This window comes from Carcharhinus amblyrhynchos, chromosome 1 (assembly GCF_965287045.1).
Source record: "Carcharhinus amblyrhynchos chromosome 1, sCarAmb.v2.hapA, whole genome shotgun sequence".
Classification (NCBI taxonomy): domain Eukaryota; kingdom Metazoa; phylum Chordata; class Chondrichthyes; order Carcharhiniformes; family Carcharhinidae; genus Carcharhinus; species Carcharhinus amblyrhynchos.
The window spans coordinates 28547110-28566401 of NC_137324.1; the positions used below are offsets into that span (position 1 = coordinate 28547110).

At 43.7% G+C, this 19292-nt stretch overlaps 1 protein-coding gene across 4 annotated transcripts in view; it reads right to left on the reverse strand.

Annotated features, from left to right (window-relative positions):
- Window positions 1-19292, reverse strand: part of letm1 (leucine zipper-EF-hand containing transmembrane protein 1) — an 82757-nt gene that overhangs the window by 28203 nt on the left and 35262 nt on the right. For all 4 annotated transcript variants that reach the window (XM_080202413.1, XM_080202232.1, XM_080202325.1 and 1 more), the window contains exons 6-8: window positions 13373-13576; window positions 10415-10534; window positions 5541-5672 (exon numbers count right to left, since the gene is read on the reverse strand). In XM_080202413.1, coding sequence (XP_080058539.1) covers window positions 5541-5672; window positions 10415-10534; window positions 13373-13576 — 456 coding nt within the window. The remainder of the gene's footprint in view (window positions 1-5540; window positions 5673-10414; window positions 10535-13372; window positions 13577-19292) is intronic.

Sequence of the window (19292 nt, forward strand, 5' to 3'; positions counted from 1 at the left end):
AAAGTTTATTTATTAGTCACAAGTGGTCTTACATTAACATTGCAATGAAGTTACTGTGAAAATCCCCTAGTTGCCACACTCCAGCACCTGCTCGGTGCGAGATTGCAGAGCTCCAAGACACAGAAGTCTCCGGTGTCCTAGTGCATGAATTGCAAGAGGGTAATTGCCTACTTCTACTCCTATGTAATATGCAGGTAATGCAAGTAATTAGAAAAGCTAATAAAATGTTAACATTTATTGTAAGGACAATCAAATGCAAAATTTGACAGTTATGCTTAGATCACATCTAAAGTCCTGTCCACAGTAATGGTCTCCTTTGGAAGCAATTCTGAGGAGATTTACCAGACTAAAAGTTTTAAAGTGTATTTATTAGTAGACTTACATTAACACTGCAATGAAGTTACTGTGAAAATCCTCTAGTTGCCACACTCTGGTGCCTGTTAAGGTACGCTGAAGGAGAATTTAGCATGGCCAGTGCACTTAACCACGTGTCTTTTGGACTGTGGGACGTAACTGGATCATCTGGAGGAAACCCATGTCGACATGGGGAGAACATGCAGACTTTACACAGACAGTGATCCAATGCAGGAAATGGTATGATTGTATAAGCTCACTCACATTCAGATGGAATTTTTTTACAAAGATAGTTTATCTGAGTGTTAGCAATATAACCCATCACCAAAACACAATGCTTATACACTACAATGATGACTAGTGCAAGGAATTTGAAAAGGCATTTGATTAAGTACAACATACTAGAAGATTAAAGTGGCTGCAAAATTGTCTATGGGACAGAAAGCAGAGTAATGGTGAGCAGTTTTTGGACTGCAGTGCAAGAATACAGTGGTACCTCTAAGGGTCAATGTTCAGCGCACTGCACTTTTTGTACATGCTGCGAATTGCATTGCACCGCTCGACCAGACATAATGGTCCAATTTTTCCATCCCAAAATTACATTTTTAGAATCATAGACTACAGCACAAACAGGCCCTTCGGCCCACAAGTTGAGCCGATCTTATCTCTACCTACTAGGCTTACCTATAACCCTCAATCCTACTGGGTCCCATGTACTCATCCAGAAGTCTGTTAAAAGACCCTATCGCATTTGCCTCCACCACCAGCGACGGCAGCCAATTCCACTCACCCACCACCGAGTGAAAAACTTACCCCTGACATCTCCTGTGTACCTACTCCCCAGCATCTTAAACCGGTATCGTCTTGTGGCAGCCATTTCAGCCCTGGGACAAAGCCTCAGAGTCCACCTGATCTATACCTCTCATCATACACCTCTATCAGGTCCCCTCTCATCCTTCATCTCTCTAAGGAGAAAAGATCGAACTCTCTCAACCTATCCTCATAAGGCATGCCATCCAATCCAGGTAACATCCTTGTAAATCTTCTCTGCACCCTTTCAATGGCTTCCACATCTTTCCTGTAATGAGGCAACCAAATCTGAGCACAGTATTCCAAATGGGGTCTGACCAGGGTCTTATTCAGCTGCAACATTATCTCCCAACTCCTAAACTTAGTTCCTCGATTGATGTAGGCCAGTACGTCATACACCTTCTTAACCACATCCTCCACCTGCAAAGCCAATTTGAGAGTCGTATCAACCTGGACCCCAAGATCCTTCTGATCTTCCACACTGCTAAGAGTCTTACCCTTAATATTATACTCCTTCATCCCGTTTGACCTGCCAAAATGGACCACTACGCATTTATCTGGGCCCATCTGGCACTTCTCCGCCCAGTCTTGCATCCTATCTATGTCACACTGCAACTTCTGACATCCCTCCAAACTATCCACAACACCTCCAACCTTCATGTCATCGGCAAACTTACCAACCCATTCCTCCACTTCCTCATCCAGGTCATTTATAAAAATCACAAACAGCAAGGGTCCCAGAACAGATCCCTGGGGCACTCCACTGGTGACCGACCTCCATGCAGAAAAACCCATCCACAACATAATTAAGAACATAAGAACATAAGAAATAGGAGCAGGAGTAGGCCATCTAGCCCTTCGAGCCTGCCCCGTCATTCAATAAGATCATGGCTGATCTGTTGTGTCTCAGTTCCACATTCCCGCCCTCTCCCCATAACCCTTAATCCCCTTGCCTATCAACCCGCTTCTTAAAAATATTTAGCGACGTAGCCTCCACCACTTCAATGGGCAGAGACTTCCAGAGATTCACCACCCTTTGAGTGAAGAAGTTCCTCCTCAACTCCGTTCTAAACCGCCCCCCCTTTATCTTGAGGCTGTGCCCTCAAGTCCCACTGTCTTTTCTGAGCAGGAAGAGCCTCTCCACCTCTATCCTATCCATCCCATTCATCATCTTATACGTCTCAATGAGATCTCCCCTCATTCTTCTAAACTCTAACGAGTACAAGCCTAGCTTATTCAGCCTCTCCTCATAGTTCAATCCCCTCAACTCCAGTATCAGCCTAGTAAACCTCCTCTGCACTCCCTCCAAGGCCAAAATATCCTTGCGTAAGTGCAGCAACCAAAACTGCACACAGTACCCCAGCTGCGGCCGCACCAGTGCCCTGTACAGTTGCAGTAAGACCTCCCTACTCTTATATTCAATCCCCCTCGCTATGAAGGCCAGCATCCCATTCGCCTTCCTGACCACCTGCTGCACCTGCAGGCTGGGTTTTTGCGACTCATGCACAAGGACCCCGAGGTCCCTCTGCACCGTCACATGCTGCAGTTTTTCGCCATGTAAGTAATAGTCCTTCCTACCAAAGTGGACAACTTCACACTTGCTAACATTAAATTCCATTTGCCAGTTCCTGGCCCATTCGCCCAGCCTATCTAGATCCTTCTGCAGACTTTCCACACCCTCCGCACAATTTGCCGTTCCACCAATCTTGGTGTCATCAGCAAATTTCAACACCATACACTCGGTTCCCTCCTCCAGATCATCTATATAAATGGTAAATAGCTGAGGCCCCAGCACCAACCCCTGGGGCACTCCACTAGTCACCAACCACCAATCCGAATAGCACCCACTGACCCCCACTCTCTGCCTCCTATTTGACAGCCAATCCCCTATCCACGCTAACACCCTACCCCCAACTCCATGCCCCCTGACCTTCTGTAATAACCTGTTGTGCGGCACCTTATCAAATGCCTTCTGAAAATCAAGAAACACCACATCCACCGGCTCTCCTCTAACCACTGCCCTAGACACATCCTCATAGAACTCCAATAAATTTGTCAGACATGACTTCCCCTTAACGAAACAGTGCTGCGTCTGCTCTATCAAACAATTCTCCTCAAGATACCTCGCTATTTTCTCCTTGATCACGGATTCTAAGATTTTACCTACAACAGATGTTAAACTAACCGGCCTATAATTCCCTGCCTTTTGCCTGCCACCCTTCTTAAACAACGGCGTAACATTAGCCGTTTTCCAATCTTCTGGCACTTCCCCGGAATCCAGCAAAGTTTGGAAAATAATCACCAAGGCATCCACTATCACCTCTGCCATTTCTTTCAGAACCCTTGGATGCATTCCATCCGGTCCTGGGGACTTATCCACAACCAGTCCTTCCAGTCTTTCGAGCGCTGCCTCTCTAGTTACAATAATGTCATTCAGGCCCTCCGCTCCTACCATCTTTCCATCGCTAACACCCGGCAAATTATTCACGTCCTCCTCCGTGAAGACCGATACAAAAAAGTTATTCAAGGCCTCAGCCATTTCCCCATCCCTTACCACTAAGTCCCCCCTCTCATCCTCTAAGGGTCCAACGTTCACCCTAGTCAGCCTCTTCCTTTTATAAAAACTCTTACTATCCTTTTTTATATTAAGCGTTAGCCCAGCTTCATAGTTTATCCTACCCTTCTTTATCAACTTCTTTATCAACCACTCTCTGCCTTCTGCGGGCAAGCCAGTTCTGGATCCACAAAACAACATCTCCGTGGATCCCATGCCCCCTCACCTTCTCAATAAGCCTTGCATGGGGGACTTTATCGAACGTCTTGCTGAAGTCCACATAAACCACATCCACCGCTCTTCCTTCGTCAATGTGTTTAGTCACATTTTCAAAAAAACTCAACCAGGCTCGTAAGACATGATCTGTCTTTAACAAAGCCGTGCTGACTACTTTTGATCCTACTTTTATAAATAATTTTGCACATACTCTGCATATCAGTTGATACTCTTTTTAACCAAGACATGCCAAACACATCTTTTACTTACTCGAATTGGTAACATTTTAAAACCAGGGGGCACTGATTTAACAAATAGGGCAGGGGATTTAGAGGAGACTTGAGGCAAAACCTTTTCACCAAGAGGGGAGTGGGAATCTGGAACTCACTGCCCAAAAGGGTGGTAGAAGCAGGAACCCTCAACATTTAAGAAGCATTTAGATATGCACTTGAAATACCATCGCGTATAAGGCTAGGGAACAAGTCTGGAAAGTGGATTAGAGTAGATAGGTGCTTTGATAGCCATCGCAGACATCACGGGTTGAAAGGCCTCTTTAATGCTGTAGAACTCTATGATTCAAAGGGTGACCTATATAATGGCATCCTGACTTGGACATTGAGGGCAGAATTTCAAAGTTTGCTGATGGCACAGAACTCAGAAATCACAATCTCAGAAATGTTATGGTGCAGGAGGCCATTAAGTTCACTATGCCTGGACCAACTCTCCAAATGAACATTATGACATTGTACCATTCTTCTGTTCCTGTTCCCCTGTACATTATTTCTATTCAAAAAACCATTTCAAGCCCTTTAGAATGTTTCAATTGAACCTGCCACCACCATACTGCCGAAGACTCATCTGGACTTGAAACGTTGGTTCTATTCTCTCTCCACAGATGCTGTCAGACCTGCTGAGTTTTCCAGCATTTTCTGTTTTTGTTTCAGATTCCAGCATCCATAGTATTTTGCCATTATGTTACAAGAGTGAAGAAACTTGCAGGTCCAGGTCAAGGGTCAGCATAACTGGGAAGCAGCAAAATGCTGGTATGGATGTTAAAACAAAAATAGTTCATTCAACTGGGCAAAAGTTTATGTCACTCTTGTTTTTACAACTTAACTGGAATGCAATTTTCAGCTTCTTGTTGCCCTCTTCACTATTCTGAGTTAAATATTACATCTAAAAAATTCCTAGTTTTGAGCTCTGTATAGAATTTATCACGTTTATATCAAGTTATTAGTTTCACTGTGATTATTGCTAATTAGGAAGATCATGTTATCTCTTATGAATACTTGGAAGATCTGATCATAAAGAATACTATCCATCATAGCTCATCTCTGTTGCATAAACTTTGCACCTCTAACTGTCCTTATTATGAAACACACCTTCTTAAACATCCCCTGTATATGAATTGAGCTGCCTTTGAGGGGTATGCCGTACTATCAGTGTTGCATTAGTGCAAGCCAACAACAGACCACTGTATAATATTATGTTAACATTTATTAGAACCTAGATCACCTCAATAACAAAATATGACCAAAGAATACTTTAAGATTTAATATTAAACAACTGCTTACAAGTGTATTCCTATCTTGGATAAATTGCTTACCACACTTTCTGGCAATGTCTGCAAAGTAGTCGTAAGCTGATCAGCAGGCGAAAGGGTATCTGGAAGGAACATCGCCCTGGACAACAGTAGAAGTGAAGTTGGAATCTGCTGGTTCAAATGTAGCTCCAACCACTGAAAGGAAAATACAGCAGTGTTCCATTGAAACATGTAGAACATTTTAAACAGAATAAACACATACAGTACTAATTTGTTATTTGGTATACTTCTCAACAAGTCACTTGTATAGGTCTGATACAATTAATCCAGCAGTGAAAAATCAGCAGTGTGTTATTTTCAGTGCTATAATACTGAACTTTTCGTTTGACAAAATGTATTTACTTATATTACTCAAAAAAACAACTAAGCTGTTTGCAATGTTTGTGCACGTTCAAATTCATTCCTATATACATATAGAAGGCCTAGGAGCCCTCACCAGCAGAGGTAGCTGGCGCACAGTGATGCAAAGTTAGAAGTGCTGCCAAGGGAGCTCTCAACATCAACTTGGGACCCCACGAAGTCTCGCGGCACCAGTCAAATATGGGCAAGGAAATCTCCTGCTGATAACCGCACCACCCCCCCCCCCCCCCCCGCAACTGATGCATCAGTACTCCATGTTGAGCATCGCTTGGAGGAAGCATTGAAAGTGACAAGCACATAGACATTCTCTGGTGGGGGACTTTGAAGTCCATCACCAAGATTGGATTACTAGTACCACCACAGAGTTGGTCGGGCTCTCAAGGACACAGCTGCTAGACTGGGACCATGGCAAGTGGTGAGGGAACCAACAATAGGGAATAACAACATACTGGACCTTATCCTCACCAAACCACCTGCCACATATACATCTGTCCATGATGGTGTCAGTAGGAGAGACCACCGCACAGTCCTTGAGGAGAAAAAGTGTCTTCACATTGAAAATGCGCTCCATTGTGTTGTGTGGCACTGTCCCTGTGCTAAAATGGGACAGATTTCAAACAGATCTAGCAACTCAAGACTGAGTATCCATGAGGCATTACAGGCCATCAGCAGAATTATTTTCAATTACAATCTGCAACCTCATGATCTGGCATATTCCCTACTCTACTATTACCATCAAGACAGGGAATCAAGTCTTGTTCAATGAAGAGTGCAGGAGGGCATGCCAGGAGCAACACCCAGGCATACCTAAAAACGTGTCAGCTTGCTAAAGCTAAAACATAGGACTACTTTTGTACCAAACAGCATAAGCAGCAAGTAATAGACAGAGCTAAGCACCTACAACCAATGGATCAGATTTAAGTTCTACAGTCCTGCAACATCCAGCTGTGAATGGTGGTAGACAATTACACAACTCATTAGAAGTGGTGGCTCCACAAATATTCCCGTCCTCAATGATGGAAGAGTCCAGCACATTTGTGCAAAAGATTAAGCTGAAGCATTCGCAACAATCTTCAGCCAAGAGTGCCAAGTGGATGATCCATTTTGGCCTCCTCTGGAAGATACCAGCATCACACCTCAATCTTCAGCCAATCTGATTCATTCCACGTGATAAATGGCTGAAGGTACCGGATACTGAAAGATTCTAGGCCTTGCTAACGTTCCAGGGATAGTCCTAAAAAGATTCATACTTCAGCACCCCTAGCTGACATGTTCCAGGACAGCTACAACACTGGCATCTACACGCCAATGTAGAAAATTGCCCAATTATGCCCTGTACACAAGAAACAGGACAAATCGAACCTGGCTAATTACTGCTCCATCAGTCTATTCTTGGTCATCAGCAAAATGACGGAGCGATCATCTTCCATAGTGAAATCAAGCGGCACTTATTCAGCAATAAGCTGCTCATGGATGCTCAGTTTGGATTTCTGACCTCTTTACAACCTTGGTCCAAACCTGGACAAAAGAGCTCAATGCAAGAGTTGAAGTGAGTGTGACTACCCTTGACATCAAGGCAGCATTTGGCCTAGTATGAAATCAAGGAGCCCTAGCAAAATTGAAGTCAACGGGAACCAGGAGGAAAACCTTTCACTTATTTGAGTCATACCTGTCACAAAGGAAGATGGTTGTGGTGGTTGAAGGTCAATCATCTCAGCTCCAAGACAACACTGCAGGAGTTCCTCAAGGAAATGTGCTAGGCCATTCTATCTTCAGCTGCTTCATCAATGACCTGGTATGGAGGTATGGTATACCTGGTATGGAGGGGAGGTCCTATGTGGAGAGACTGAGGGATTTGAGGTTGTTTTCATTAGAAAGAAGGCAGCTAAGAGGGGACCTTATTGAAACATATAAGATGATTAGAGGTTTAGATAGGGTGGACAGTGATAGCCTTTTTCCTCGAATGGAGAAAGCTAGCACGAGGGGGCATAGCTTTAAATTAAGGGGTGGGAGTTATAGGACGGATGTCAGGGGTAGGTTCTTTACCCAGAGGGTGGTGAGGGATTGGAATGCCCTGCCTGCTGCAGTTGTAAATGCACCTAGTTTGGGGGCGTTTAAGAGATCCGTGGATAGGTTTATGGATGGAAAGGGTTTGGTTTAGGTTAGAGGGTCATTGCTTTTTAACTGGTCGGCGCAACATCATGGGCCGAAAGGCCTGTTCTGCGCTGTAATGTTCTATGTTCCTTCCATCATAAGATTAGAAGTGGGGCCATAAGGCGAGAAGCATGGACGTTTACACAATGTTCAGCACTATTTGCAACTCCTCAGATACTGAAGCAGTTCACGCTCAAAGGCAGCAAGATCTGGACAATATCTAGGCTTGGGCTGACAAGTGGCAAGTAACATTTACGTCATTCATGCCAGGCAATGACCATCTCCAACAAGAGAGGATCCTACCATTGCCCCTTCACATTCAAGGCATGGCTGAATCTCCCACTATTAATATCCTGTGGGTTACCACTGACTAGAAACCGAAATGTACTAGCTATATAAATACTGCAGCTGTCAGAGCAGATCAAAGGCTAGGCATCCCGCAGCGAATACTTCACCTCTGACCCTCCAAAGCCTGTCCACCACCTACAAGGCACAATTCAGGAATGTAATGGAATACTGTCTATTTGCCTGGATGTGCAGCTCTAACAATTCAAGAAGCTTGAATTCATCCAGACAAAGCAGCTCATTTGACTGCTACCCCATTCACAAACATTCACTTTCTCCACCACCGATGAACAGTGGCAGCCACGTGTACCATCTACAAGATGCACTTAGGGAATTCAACAATGTCTCTTAGGTGGCATCTTCCAAACCCACAGCCACTATCGTCTAGAAGGACACGGGCAGAAGATACCTGGCAACACCACCACCTGGATGTTCCCCAACCTGACTTGGAAATACACTGCTGTTCCTTCACTGCCACTGGATCAAAATCATGGATCTCCCTCCCAAACAGTACTCTGGGTGAACCTACATCTCAGGGATTGCAGACATTCAAGAAGGCAGCTAAGCACTACCTTCTGAAAGGCAACTAGGGGTAGGCAATAAATGTTGCCCTAGCTAGTAGCGTCCACATTCCGTAAATGAAAAATCAGTTTATAAATCATTATCCGCAAGTTATGTGACTAACTGGTACTCAAGTGAAATTAAATTTTACACAGCACTCAATAAAAAGCGAAGTCTGAAAATTGAAACTGAAACTGATCACTATGTCAAAGCATACAAATCTTTATCCCATTAATCATGCAGAAGCACTGTATCTTTGATCTCATCAAAAGGTTTTATCGAAAGGTTTTGTAAAACTGCAAGTTAATTTTTGAATAGGCACTGCATGAAAGGGTGCTTATCTCCTCTCGGGGATCTTACTTTTAACAACTATTTCTTTCTGGGTATATTTATAAAATACTTTTCTGTTTGAATTTAAAAAAAATCTTTCCCATATTCACCTTTGTTCACATTTTGTTCACCTATTCAACCTCTTAGTTTTCCCTTAGCTTTTTAATTATTATTCTTACGCTCCTCACAATTCCTCTTCAATTTTTCTTGGCTGTTAACTTTCTCATTCACTCATGGCACCCTGGTACTATTGGTAACTTCCTTTTTTAAAAATTATACTGCAGATAACTGAGCCAGAGCTGTGGATGTTAAAGACTATGGGTTGAATGGCATGTAGGCATGAAGAAATAACATTCCAGACTTTAGCTTGATTATGGGCTTCGCACAAGTATGGGACTTTCAGGAGGCTGAAATTCATAAGAACATAAGAAGATAAGAAATAGGAGCAGGAGTAGGCCATCTAGCCCTTCGAGCCTGCCCCGCCATTCAATAAGATCATGGCTGATCTGTCGTGGCTCAGTTCCACATTCCCGCCCTCTCTCCATAACCCTTAATCCCCTCTCTTATCAAAAACCCATCAACCCGCGTCTTAAAAATATTTAGCGAGGCAGCCTCCACCACTTCAACGGGCAGAGAATTCCAGAGATTCACCACCCTTTGAGTGAAGAAGTTCCTCCTCAACTCCGTTCTAAACCACCCCCCCCTTTATCTTGAGGCTGTGCCCCCTAGTCCTACTGTCTTTTTTGAGCGGGAAGAGTCTCTCCACCTCTATCCTATCCATCCCATTCATCATCTTATAAGTCTCAATGAGATCTCCCCTCATTCTTCTAAACTCTAACGAGTACAAGCCTAGTTTATTCAGCCTCTCCTCATAGCTCAACCCCCTCAACTCCGGTATCAGCCTAGTAAACCTCCTCTGCACTCCCTCCAAGGCCAAAATATCTTTGCGCAGGTGCGGCGCCCAAAACTGCACACAGTACTCCAGCTGCGGCCTCACCAATGCCCTATACATGATCTGTAAGAATTTGCCATATGAGAGTTATGTTTCTTTTTCACAACTCAATCTTGGGTCACAAATGATCACGTTATAACTTTAAAAAACAATGTCATTTCCATTACTCACTCACTTGCTTAAGTTGTTCTTGTAAGCGTGCTTCAGTCACCCCTAGTGCTCTCATTCCGCGAGTCCGGCAGGCTGCCTGTAGCTCATTTACAGTCAGTGAGGCAACTCCTTCCTCTGCAATCAACTTTAGGCAAAATTAAACAATATTTTACAGTTAAGCCAAACTGTCCAGAAGCAAGCAAACCAAATTCAACTGAACTACAACTTAAAGCTGAATCAATGAGAGGACAGAATGGACTGAGGAGGCAATGGGACCAAAGCTGAGGGACAGTAATTGGCAACTCCGTTTCTCTCCGCAGATGCTGCCTAAGTTACTGAGTATTTCCAGCACTTGCTGTTTTTATTTCACAATAATGTGTTCAAGATACGTCCTGGTTGATGGACAGTGCTGCAAACAAGATCCCATTGTTTTAGGAGTGAAAAAGAAAACGAGACAGAAAACTGAGGAATAAATGTAACCCCACATTTGAAAATATGAATTATATGTCAAGTTAAGAATACCGGTTCTCTTTAAAAGTCAACACAGTCAACAAAAGAAGGAATAGCTATCTTTATGTCAGTTTGATACAAAGCCGATAAAACTCTGCTGGCAGCTAACAACATTTAAAAATGAATTAAAAATTATGTTTGCTTCATTCATCATGCTGTTTGATTTCAGACTTCAAATAATTCTGCATCCTGGGCTGCTTTAATACCTCAATCAACCTTAAATGCATCTAGGCTTATTCAAAAAAGCCTAGGGTGCACAATAAGCACCCTAGGCTACTGGTCAGTCAGTTTTAACTGATTGTGGGGAAGCTTCTAGGGACAATTTTCAGGACAACAATCAACTTCACGTGGGAGTGTGGATCAACGAAGCAAATCAAGGTAGATTCTTTACTCAGAGAGTGGTTGGCGTGTGGAATACACTGCCTGCTGTGATAGTGGAGTCGGACACTTTAGGAACTTTCAAGTGGTTATTGGATAGGCACATGGAGCACACCAGAATGACAGGGAGGGGATAGCTCGATCTTGGGATTGGACATAGCTCAGCACAACACTGAGGGCTGAAGGACCTGTACTGTGCTGTAATGTTCTATGTTCTATGGTTGACCTGGTGGTAAAGTTGGGTGTAAAGCACTTTGCACGATTGGTGCCAGTTTTTGCGACTGGCATCATTTTACGAGCACCGCATTTCTGGCACAGTCAGCCTCCTGCCGGAAATGGATGGGAGGTAGGTTAATATATGGAAATATATTATAATACTGCTTAGCAAGCCCAGCACTCAATCATCCAGGCTCAACCCCCTTTATGACCTTGCTGGGAAAGATTCGCGCCAGTGAGGAATAGACATGTTCCTCGTGAACGGGGAGCAGTCGACTTGGCCTCACCGGTGGAATCAGAGGCCATTGAGGCCCTCCACAGAGGCCAAGGACAAGTGGGGGGTGGGGGGTGGTGGTGCCCCTTGGACAGTGCCAGACTGCAGGTGTCACCCTGGTCCTGGGCAATGCCACCCTGGCACTTAGAGAATGCCCACTAGGCATTGGGCAGCACGCCCGCAGTCAGTGGTCGGAGGGTGGCAGGTCTGCAATTGATGAAGTGGGAGGGGCTATCAGCCCCCAAGATCGCCAGGGTGGGCGGTGGCTGCTTCAGACAGCCTACAGTAGCAGGGGCCTGACAGCTCTCTCTCTTCTGTCAGACCCCTGCTACTGCTAATGCACATGTGTAGCATCAGAGGCCTGCACACGCACACTACCTCCCTCTGCAGGATCTCAGGTGCGTTAAGCCCCATCCATAGGCTTTCGCAGCAAGTAACAGACTAGTTGATATTTTTGCAGGCGGAGTGCGTATGGGTTTTGGATCCATCTTTTGGGTGTGTTTGGGCCTAAAAACATACCCAAAAGATGGATCTGAAATTCTCCCAGTTTCATGTCTACCCAGCACTTCGGGGAAAAAAAAAGGTAAAATCGCCCCCAGTGGATGTATGCGCCAAATGGCCTGTGTAGCAACTGTTCTATGCTCCTATAAAATAACTTTGCCGAGTAAAATAATCTGGATTTAGAACATAGAACACTACAGCACAAACAGGCCCTTCGGCCCACGAGTTGCGGCGATCACATCAACACCTGCCAATCCATAGACCTATCTATAACCCCCAATCCCATATACTCATCCAGAAGTCTTTTAAAAGACCCCAGCGAGTTCGCCTCCACCACCACTGACGGCAGCCGATTCCATTCACTCACCACCCTCTGAGTGAAAAACTTACCCCTAACATCACCTCTGTACTTGCCTCCCCGCACCTTAAATCTGTGTCCTCTCGTAGCGACCATTTCAACCCGGGGAAATAGCCTCTGAGAATCCACCCTATCTATTCCTCTCAACATTTTATAAACTTCTATCAGGTCGCCTCTCAACCTTCATCTCTCCAGGGAAAAGAGTCCCAGCTCCCTCAACCTAACTTCATAAGGTATGCCTCCCAGTCCAGGCAACATCCTTGTAAATCTCCTCTGTACCCTTTCAATAGCTTCTACGTCCTTCCTATAGTGAGGCGACCAGAACTGCGCACAGTACTCCAAGTGAGGCCTGACAAGGGTCTTATAAAGTTGCAGCATTACCTCCCGATTCCTAAACTCAATCCCTCGATTAATGAAGGCAATCGATTTGTGCATAACATTCCTTTCTGGCTTGCATAGTCCTTGCAAAGGGAACATTGTGCCTGCATGCAAATCCAAACTGAACTCAGACTTCAACACTAAATTGCAAGCAGCATTGGCATGTGAATAATTCAAGCGTAAAATGTGAAATTCTACGCACATCAGGAATTGAGATAGCTAAATAAGCTCAAACTAGGGAATTAACAATTTGCTGACTTAACCAGCTGTGGCACTGAGGGAAATGGAATTTTAATTTTTGAAGTGCAATGTATCAATAGGTCATCTTTGCTACAACTGATACCTTTTCCACAATACAAGAATGTTACCTGATCATCTGCACGAATGCTGCGCAACTTCATAATCAGTTGAAATCGCAGAAAGTTATTGGTTCCCATTGACTGCAGCTCCAACAATTTACAAAGAGCTACCAGCTGAGGTCGAGTTAAGTTGTCCAGTGTTAGCTCATCCTCAAACAGTTTAGAAAAACGCATGATCTCTTCATTACTTGGTCTCTCTCCAGAATCTCGAATCTGAAAAGAAACAACAAAAAAGTATGTTTTCAAGCATATGTTATTTAAAAAATTGAATTTAAGAATGTAATTAAGCTCAACTTCCATGGGATCATTGATGCCTCCTCCCCCACATTATAGATGTAACACAAATTGTAGGATGTTTGTTACCAGCCAAAAATATAATTCCTCATTACCTCAAATTGTTTTTGGGTTAGATTTACAAACAAAAAGTTGCCCACAAAGATCTAGCGACTCTGTCTATGCTTCCCACTGCCTCAGCAAAGCAGCCAGCATAATTAAAGAACCCATGCACCCTGGACATTCTCTCTTCCACCTTCTTCCATCAGGAAAAAGATACAAAAGTCTGAGGTCACGTACCAACCGACTCAAGAACAGCTTCTTCTCTGCTGCCGGACTTTTGAATGGACCTACCTTATATTAAGTTGATCTTTCTCTACGTCCAGCTATGACCGTAACACTACATTCCGCACTCTCACATTTCCTTCGCTACAAACGGTATGCTTTGTCTGTACAACAGGCAAGAAACAATACTTTCCACTGTATACTAATACATGTGACAATAATAAATCAAATCTCTGCAGCACAAGCACTGTTTTTCCAAGTCATTGTTTCTCTGATTCCTAATCAAGAGAAACTCCAGGCATCCAGCAGCAGCAACAATGTAATCAAGCAGAAGAACCAATTACATTGAAGTATTCTCATGAATGGCAAACCATAAGTTTAAACCACTGCATCTCCTCACTTCTATTTTGCTACATGTAAAGTTTATAAATTAAATGATTTGAACATATATGTGGGACTAAAACTATTCCAAATTTTTTTCTTAACATTGAGTTTTATCATGAGAAATTTAAGATTCAACAAATACAAAATATTCTTTAGGGGCTGTGAGGCAGCAATTATGAATATAATAGAGTATTTAAAAACCCAATTAATTCAAAATATTTTACAGCAGGAATGGAAGCTCTCATCAATTTCCACTTGACTGCAGTCTGCGGGGGGAGCGGAGATTTCTACAATGCAGCCTCTGGGAAAGAATAGAATAACTGACAGCAACTTGTAGATGTCTACTTTCAATGACACATGAGGAGTCCAGAAGTTGCCAAAAATTCAGAGGAATAATGACAAGTACTGACAGTTGAGGCATTATTACTGCAAACTCTGGGCTAATCAATCTCTAAAGATACTGTGCAATGCCAGCATTTTGCTTTTTTATGATTTTTAACACCTACATTTTTCTCTCAGGTAATGTTATAAAGCATGCCCTATTTCCTGCTTTTACAGTTCCAATAAGCAATCAATTAACTATTCTGCTTAACATAATAGGTGCTCCCTGATGACCATATAAATCCATTGTATGAAAGCCAATGCAAAAGTTTGTTGATTTCAGGTTAGGATGCATCTGTCTGTCTGCCTACAAGTAAGAGATGAAATCTCATTCCTGATCCTGGTGGAAAAACACACTTGCACAAATGCCAATCGAGAAGGGGTCAACCTTATCATTCATAACCCTGTCAATGTAGTGCACTGACTAACTGATTTGAAAGTTTGTAAAGAGCAGGAGATCCATCCTGCAGTGCTGCTCCTGATTTTAAAAAAAGCCTATACCCTCAAGGTCCTGCATGGCAGGCTACTGTGGAAGGTTAGGTCGAAGGGGGTCCAGGGAGACCTAGCAAACTGGATTCAAAATTGGCTTGATGGTAGGAAGCAGAGGCCAACGATCAAAGGTTGTTTCTTGGATTGGACACCTGTGACTGGTGGTGTCAGGATCCTTGTTACTCGTTATTTATATATATATGATTTAGATGCGAGTGTACAAGACACAGTTAAGTAAGTTTGCTGATGATACTAAATTAGGAGATATCGTCGAAAGCGAAGAAGGTTTTCAAAAATCACAGGGGGATCTTGACCATTTAGGGAAGTCGGCCAAGGACTGGAAAATGGATTTCAATACAGATAACTGTGAGGCGTTGCATTTTGGAAAAATCAAACCAGGATAGGACTTGAGGAACAGAGGGACCTAAGTACATAGTTCCTTGAAAACAGCATCACAGATAGAGTGGTGAAGGCGACATTTAGCACATTGGCCTTCATTAGTCAGATCATTGAGTGTGGGAGTTGGAATATTGTGTTACATTTGTACAAGTCTTTGGTGAGGCCGCACTTGAAGTATTGTGTACAGTTCTGCTCACCCTGTTGTAGCTAAATTGGAAAGAGTGCAAAGAAGATTTACGAGAATGTTGCCAGAACTATTGGGCCTGAGTTATAGGGAGCAATTGGTCAGCCCAGGGCTTTGTCCCTTGGAATGTAGGAGAATGAGGGATGACCTTACTGAGCTGTATAAAATCATGAGGGGCATGGATAGGATGAATGCACAGTCTTTTTTTCCAGGGAATTAAAAACTAGAGGGCAGAGGTTTAAGGTGAGAGAGGAAAGATTTAAAAGGAACCTGAGGGGCAACTTCTTCTTGCAGAGGGTACATGGAATGAGCTGCCAGAGAAAGCGGTCGAGGTGCGTTCAATAACAACATTTAAAAAGCACTTGGATAAGTACGTGGATGGGAAAGGCTGGGTTTTTGCGACTCATGCACAAGGACCCCGAGGTCCCTCTGCACCATAGCATGCTGCAGCTTTTCGCCCTGTAAGTAGTAGTCCTTCCTACCATTATTCCTACCAAAGTGGATAACCTCACACTTGCCAACATTGTATTCCATCTGCCACTATAGCCAAGAAAGCCCACCAACCTCTACTTTCTCAGAAGACTAAGGAAATTTGGCACATCACCTACACGACTCTCACCAACTTTTATAGATGCACCACAGAAAGCATTCTTTCAGGTTGTATCACAGCTTGTATGGCTCCCGCTCTGCCCAAGACCGCAAGGAGCTACGAAAGGTCGTGAACGTATCATGCAAACCAGCCTCCCATCCATTGACTCTGTCTACACTTCCCACTGCCTTGGCAAAGCAGCCAGCATAATCAAGGACCCCAAGCACCCTGGGCATTCTATCTTCCACCTTCTTGGGATGATAATTATAGGACGGATGTCAGAGGTAGGTTCTTTACTCAGAGGGTAGTAAGGGCATGGAATGCCCTGCCTGCAGCAGTTGTGGACTCGCCAACTTTAAAGGGCGTTCAAACGGTCAGTGGATAGGCATATGGATAACATTGGAATAGTTTAGGTTAGAGAGTCTTTAGATTTGTTTCACTGGTCGGCGCAACAGAGGGCCGAAGGGCCTATACTGCGCTGTAATGTTCTATATTCTTCCGTCGGGAAAAAGGTACAAAAATCTGAGATCACGTACCAACTGACTCAAGCTTCTTCCTGCTGCCATCAGACTTTTGAATGGACTTACCTTGCATTAAGTTGATCTTTCACTACACCCTGGCTATGACTGTAACACTATATTCTGCACTCTCTTGTTTCCTTCTCTATGAATAGTATGCTTTGTCTGTATAGCATGCAAGAAACAATACTTTTCACTGTATGTTAATACATGTGATAATAATAAATCAAATCAAGGTCTTGCTGCGTATGGGCAAAGGCTGCTTCAGCATCTGAGGAGCTGTGAATGGTCCTGAACACTGTGCAATCGTTTGTAAACATCTTCATTTTTGATCTTAGGATGTGTGTGTGTGTGTGTGTGTGTGTGTGTGTGTGTGTGTGTGTGTGTGTGGGGGGGGGGGGGGGGGGGCGGTGGTGGTGGTGGTAATTGAAGAAGCAGCTGAAGATAGTTGGGTCTGGGTCACTGCTCTAAAGGAACTTCTTCAGTGATGTCAGGGATTGAGATGATTGCCCTCCAACAATTCCTACCATATTCCTGCTGGATTACAGCTAGTGGAGAGCATCCCTCCACCTAACACCTCCAAATCAATTCCCATTGACTTCAATTTTAATAGCTATTTTGATGCCACACTTAGTTCAATGCTGCCTTTATATAGCCACTCTCACCTCAACTCTGGAATTCAGCTTCTTCATCCATATCTGGAGTTGAGTGGTCATGGTGAAATTCAAACTGAGTGTTGGTCAGCAGTTTATTAGCGCAAGTGTCATCAGACAGCACTGTCTTAACACTTCTAACATTTTGCTGATGATTGAAAGTAGGCATTGTATTTAGCCACAATGGACTCGTCTGACTTTTTGTGATTAAACACGTGCAATTTTTCACGTTGTTATGTAACTGGTAGTTTTGCAGCTTTCGAGTGGCTGGGATAGTTCTGGAACACTAGTCTTCAATATTATAACCATGATGTTGTTATAGGTGGAGTCTAGGTAGTCAAGAAGGCATATGGCATACGGCATACTTGCCTTCATCGGCCAGGGTATTGAGTTTAAAAATTGGCAAGTCATGTTGCAGCTTTATAGAGCCTTAGTTAGGCCGCACTTGGAATATAGTGTTCAATTCTGGTTGCCACACTACCAGAAGGATGTGGAGGCTTTGGAGAGGGTACAGAAAAGATTTACTAGTACGTCGCCTGGTATGGAGGGCATTGGCTATGAGGAGAAGTTGGAGAAACTTGGTTTGCTCACACTGGAGCAACGGAGGTTGAGGGGCGACCTGATGGAACTCTACAAAATTATGAGAGGCATGGACAGAGTGGATAGTCAGAAGCTTATTCCCAGGGTGGAAGAGTCAATCGCTAGGGAGCATAGGTTTAAGACGCGAAGGGCAAGGTTTAAAGGAGATGTACGAGGCTGATTTTTTTTTTTTACACATAGTGGGCGTCTGGAACTTGTTGCCGGGGGAAGTACTGGAAGCGAATACGGTTGTGACTTTTAAGGGACGTTTTGACGAATAGGATGAGAATATAGGGATATGGTCCGCGGAAGGGTAGGGATTTTTAGTTAAGTCGGGCAGCGTGGTCGGTGCAGGCATGGAGAGCCGAAGGGCCTGTTCTTGTGCTGTAATTTTCTTGGTTTTAATAAGCCTTTGTAGTATCCAGTGCATTTACATGTTCTTGACATTACATGGAACAAATCCAACTGGCTGAAGACTGTCTTTTGTAATTTCAAGACGAGGTAGGAGATGCATCACCCACTTGCCACTTGTGGTTGAGTACAGTTGCAAACACTTCAGCCTTGTCTGACATGCGCGTCCTGGCTCTGCCATCATTGAGGATGAAGGTATTCACAAAGCCTTCCACTTGTTTGCTACTTAATTTACCACCACTATTCACAACTGAATGCAGCAGGAATGGCTTTATGATATTTGTAGAGTAAGGGATATACTAGGCCATAAGTGTACAGATTACAGGAATAAGACAAGGAAGTAAGGTTAGATAGAGTGTTCTTTCAGCAAGCCATCTTGGACTCAGTGGGCCGAATGGCCACTTTTTGCAATGTAAAGATTCTGTGACTCTAACAAAATTCTGCTGCTCATGCACAAAAATAGCGTGTTACCGGAACTGCTTGAGGGTTACATAAAACATAGGGCAATACGATGTTGTACCAAGGTTTTTCCGAAACCAAGATCAAGCTATCCCACTCCCTATCATTCTGGTGTGCTCCATCTGCCTATCCAATAACCACTAGAAAGTTCCTAAAGTGTCCAACTCCACTATCACCGGGTTACCAGATTTCCAATTTAAAAATGTTCACAGAAATCATAGAAACCCTATAGTGCAGAAAGAGGCCATTTGGCCCATCAAGTCTGCACCGACCACAATCCTACCCAGGCCCTATTCCCATATTCCTACATATTTACCTACTAATC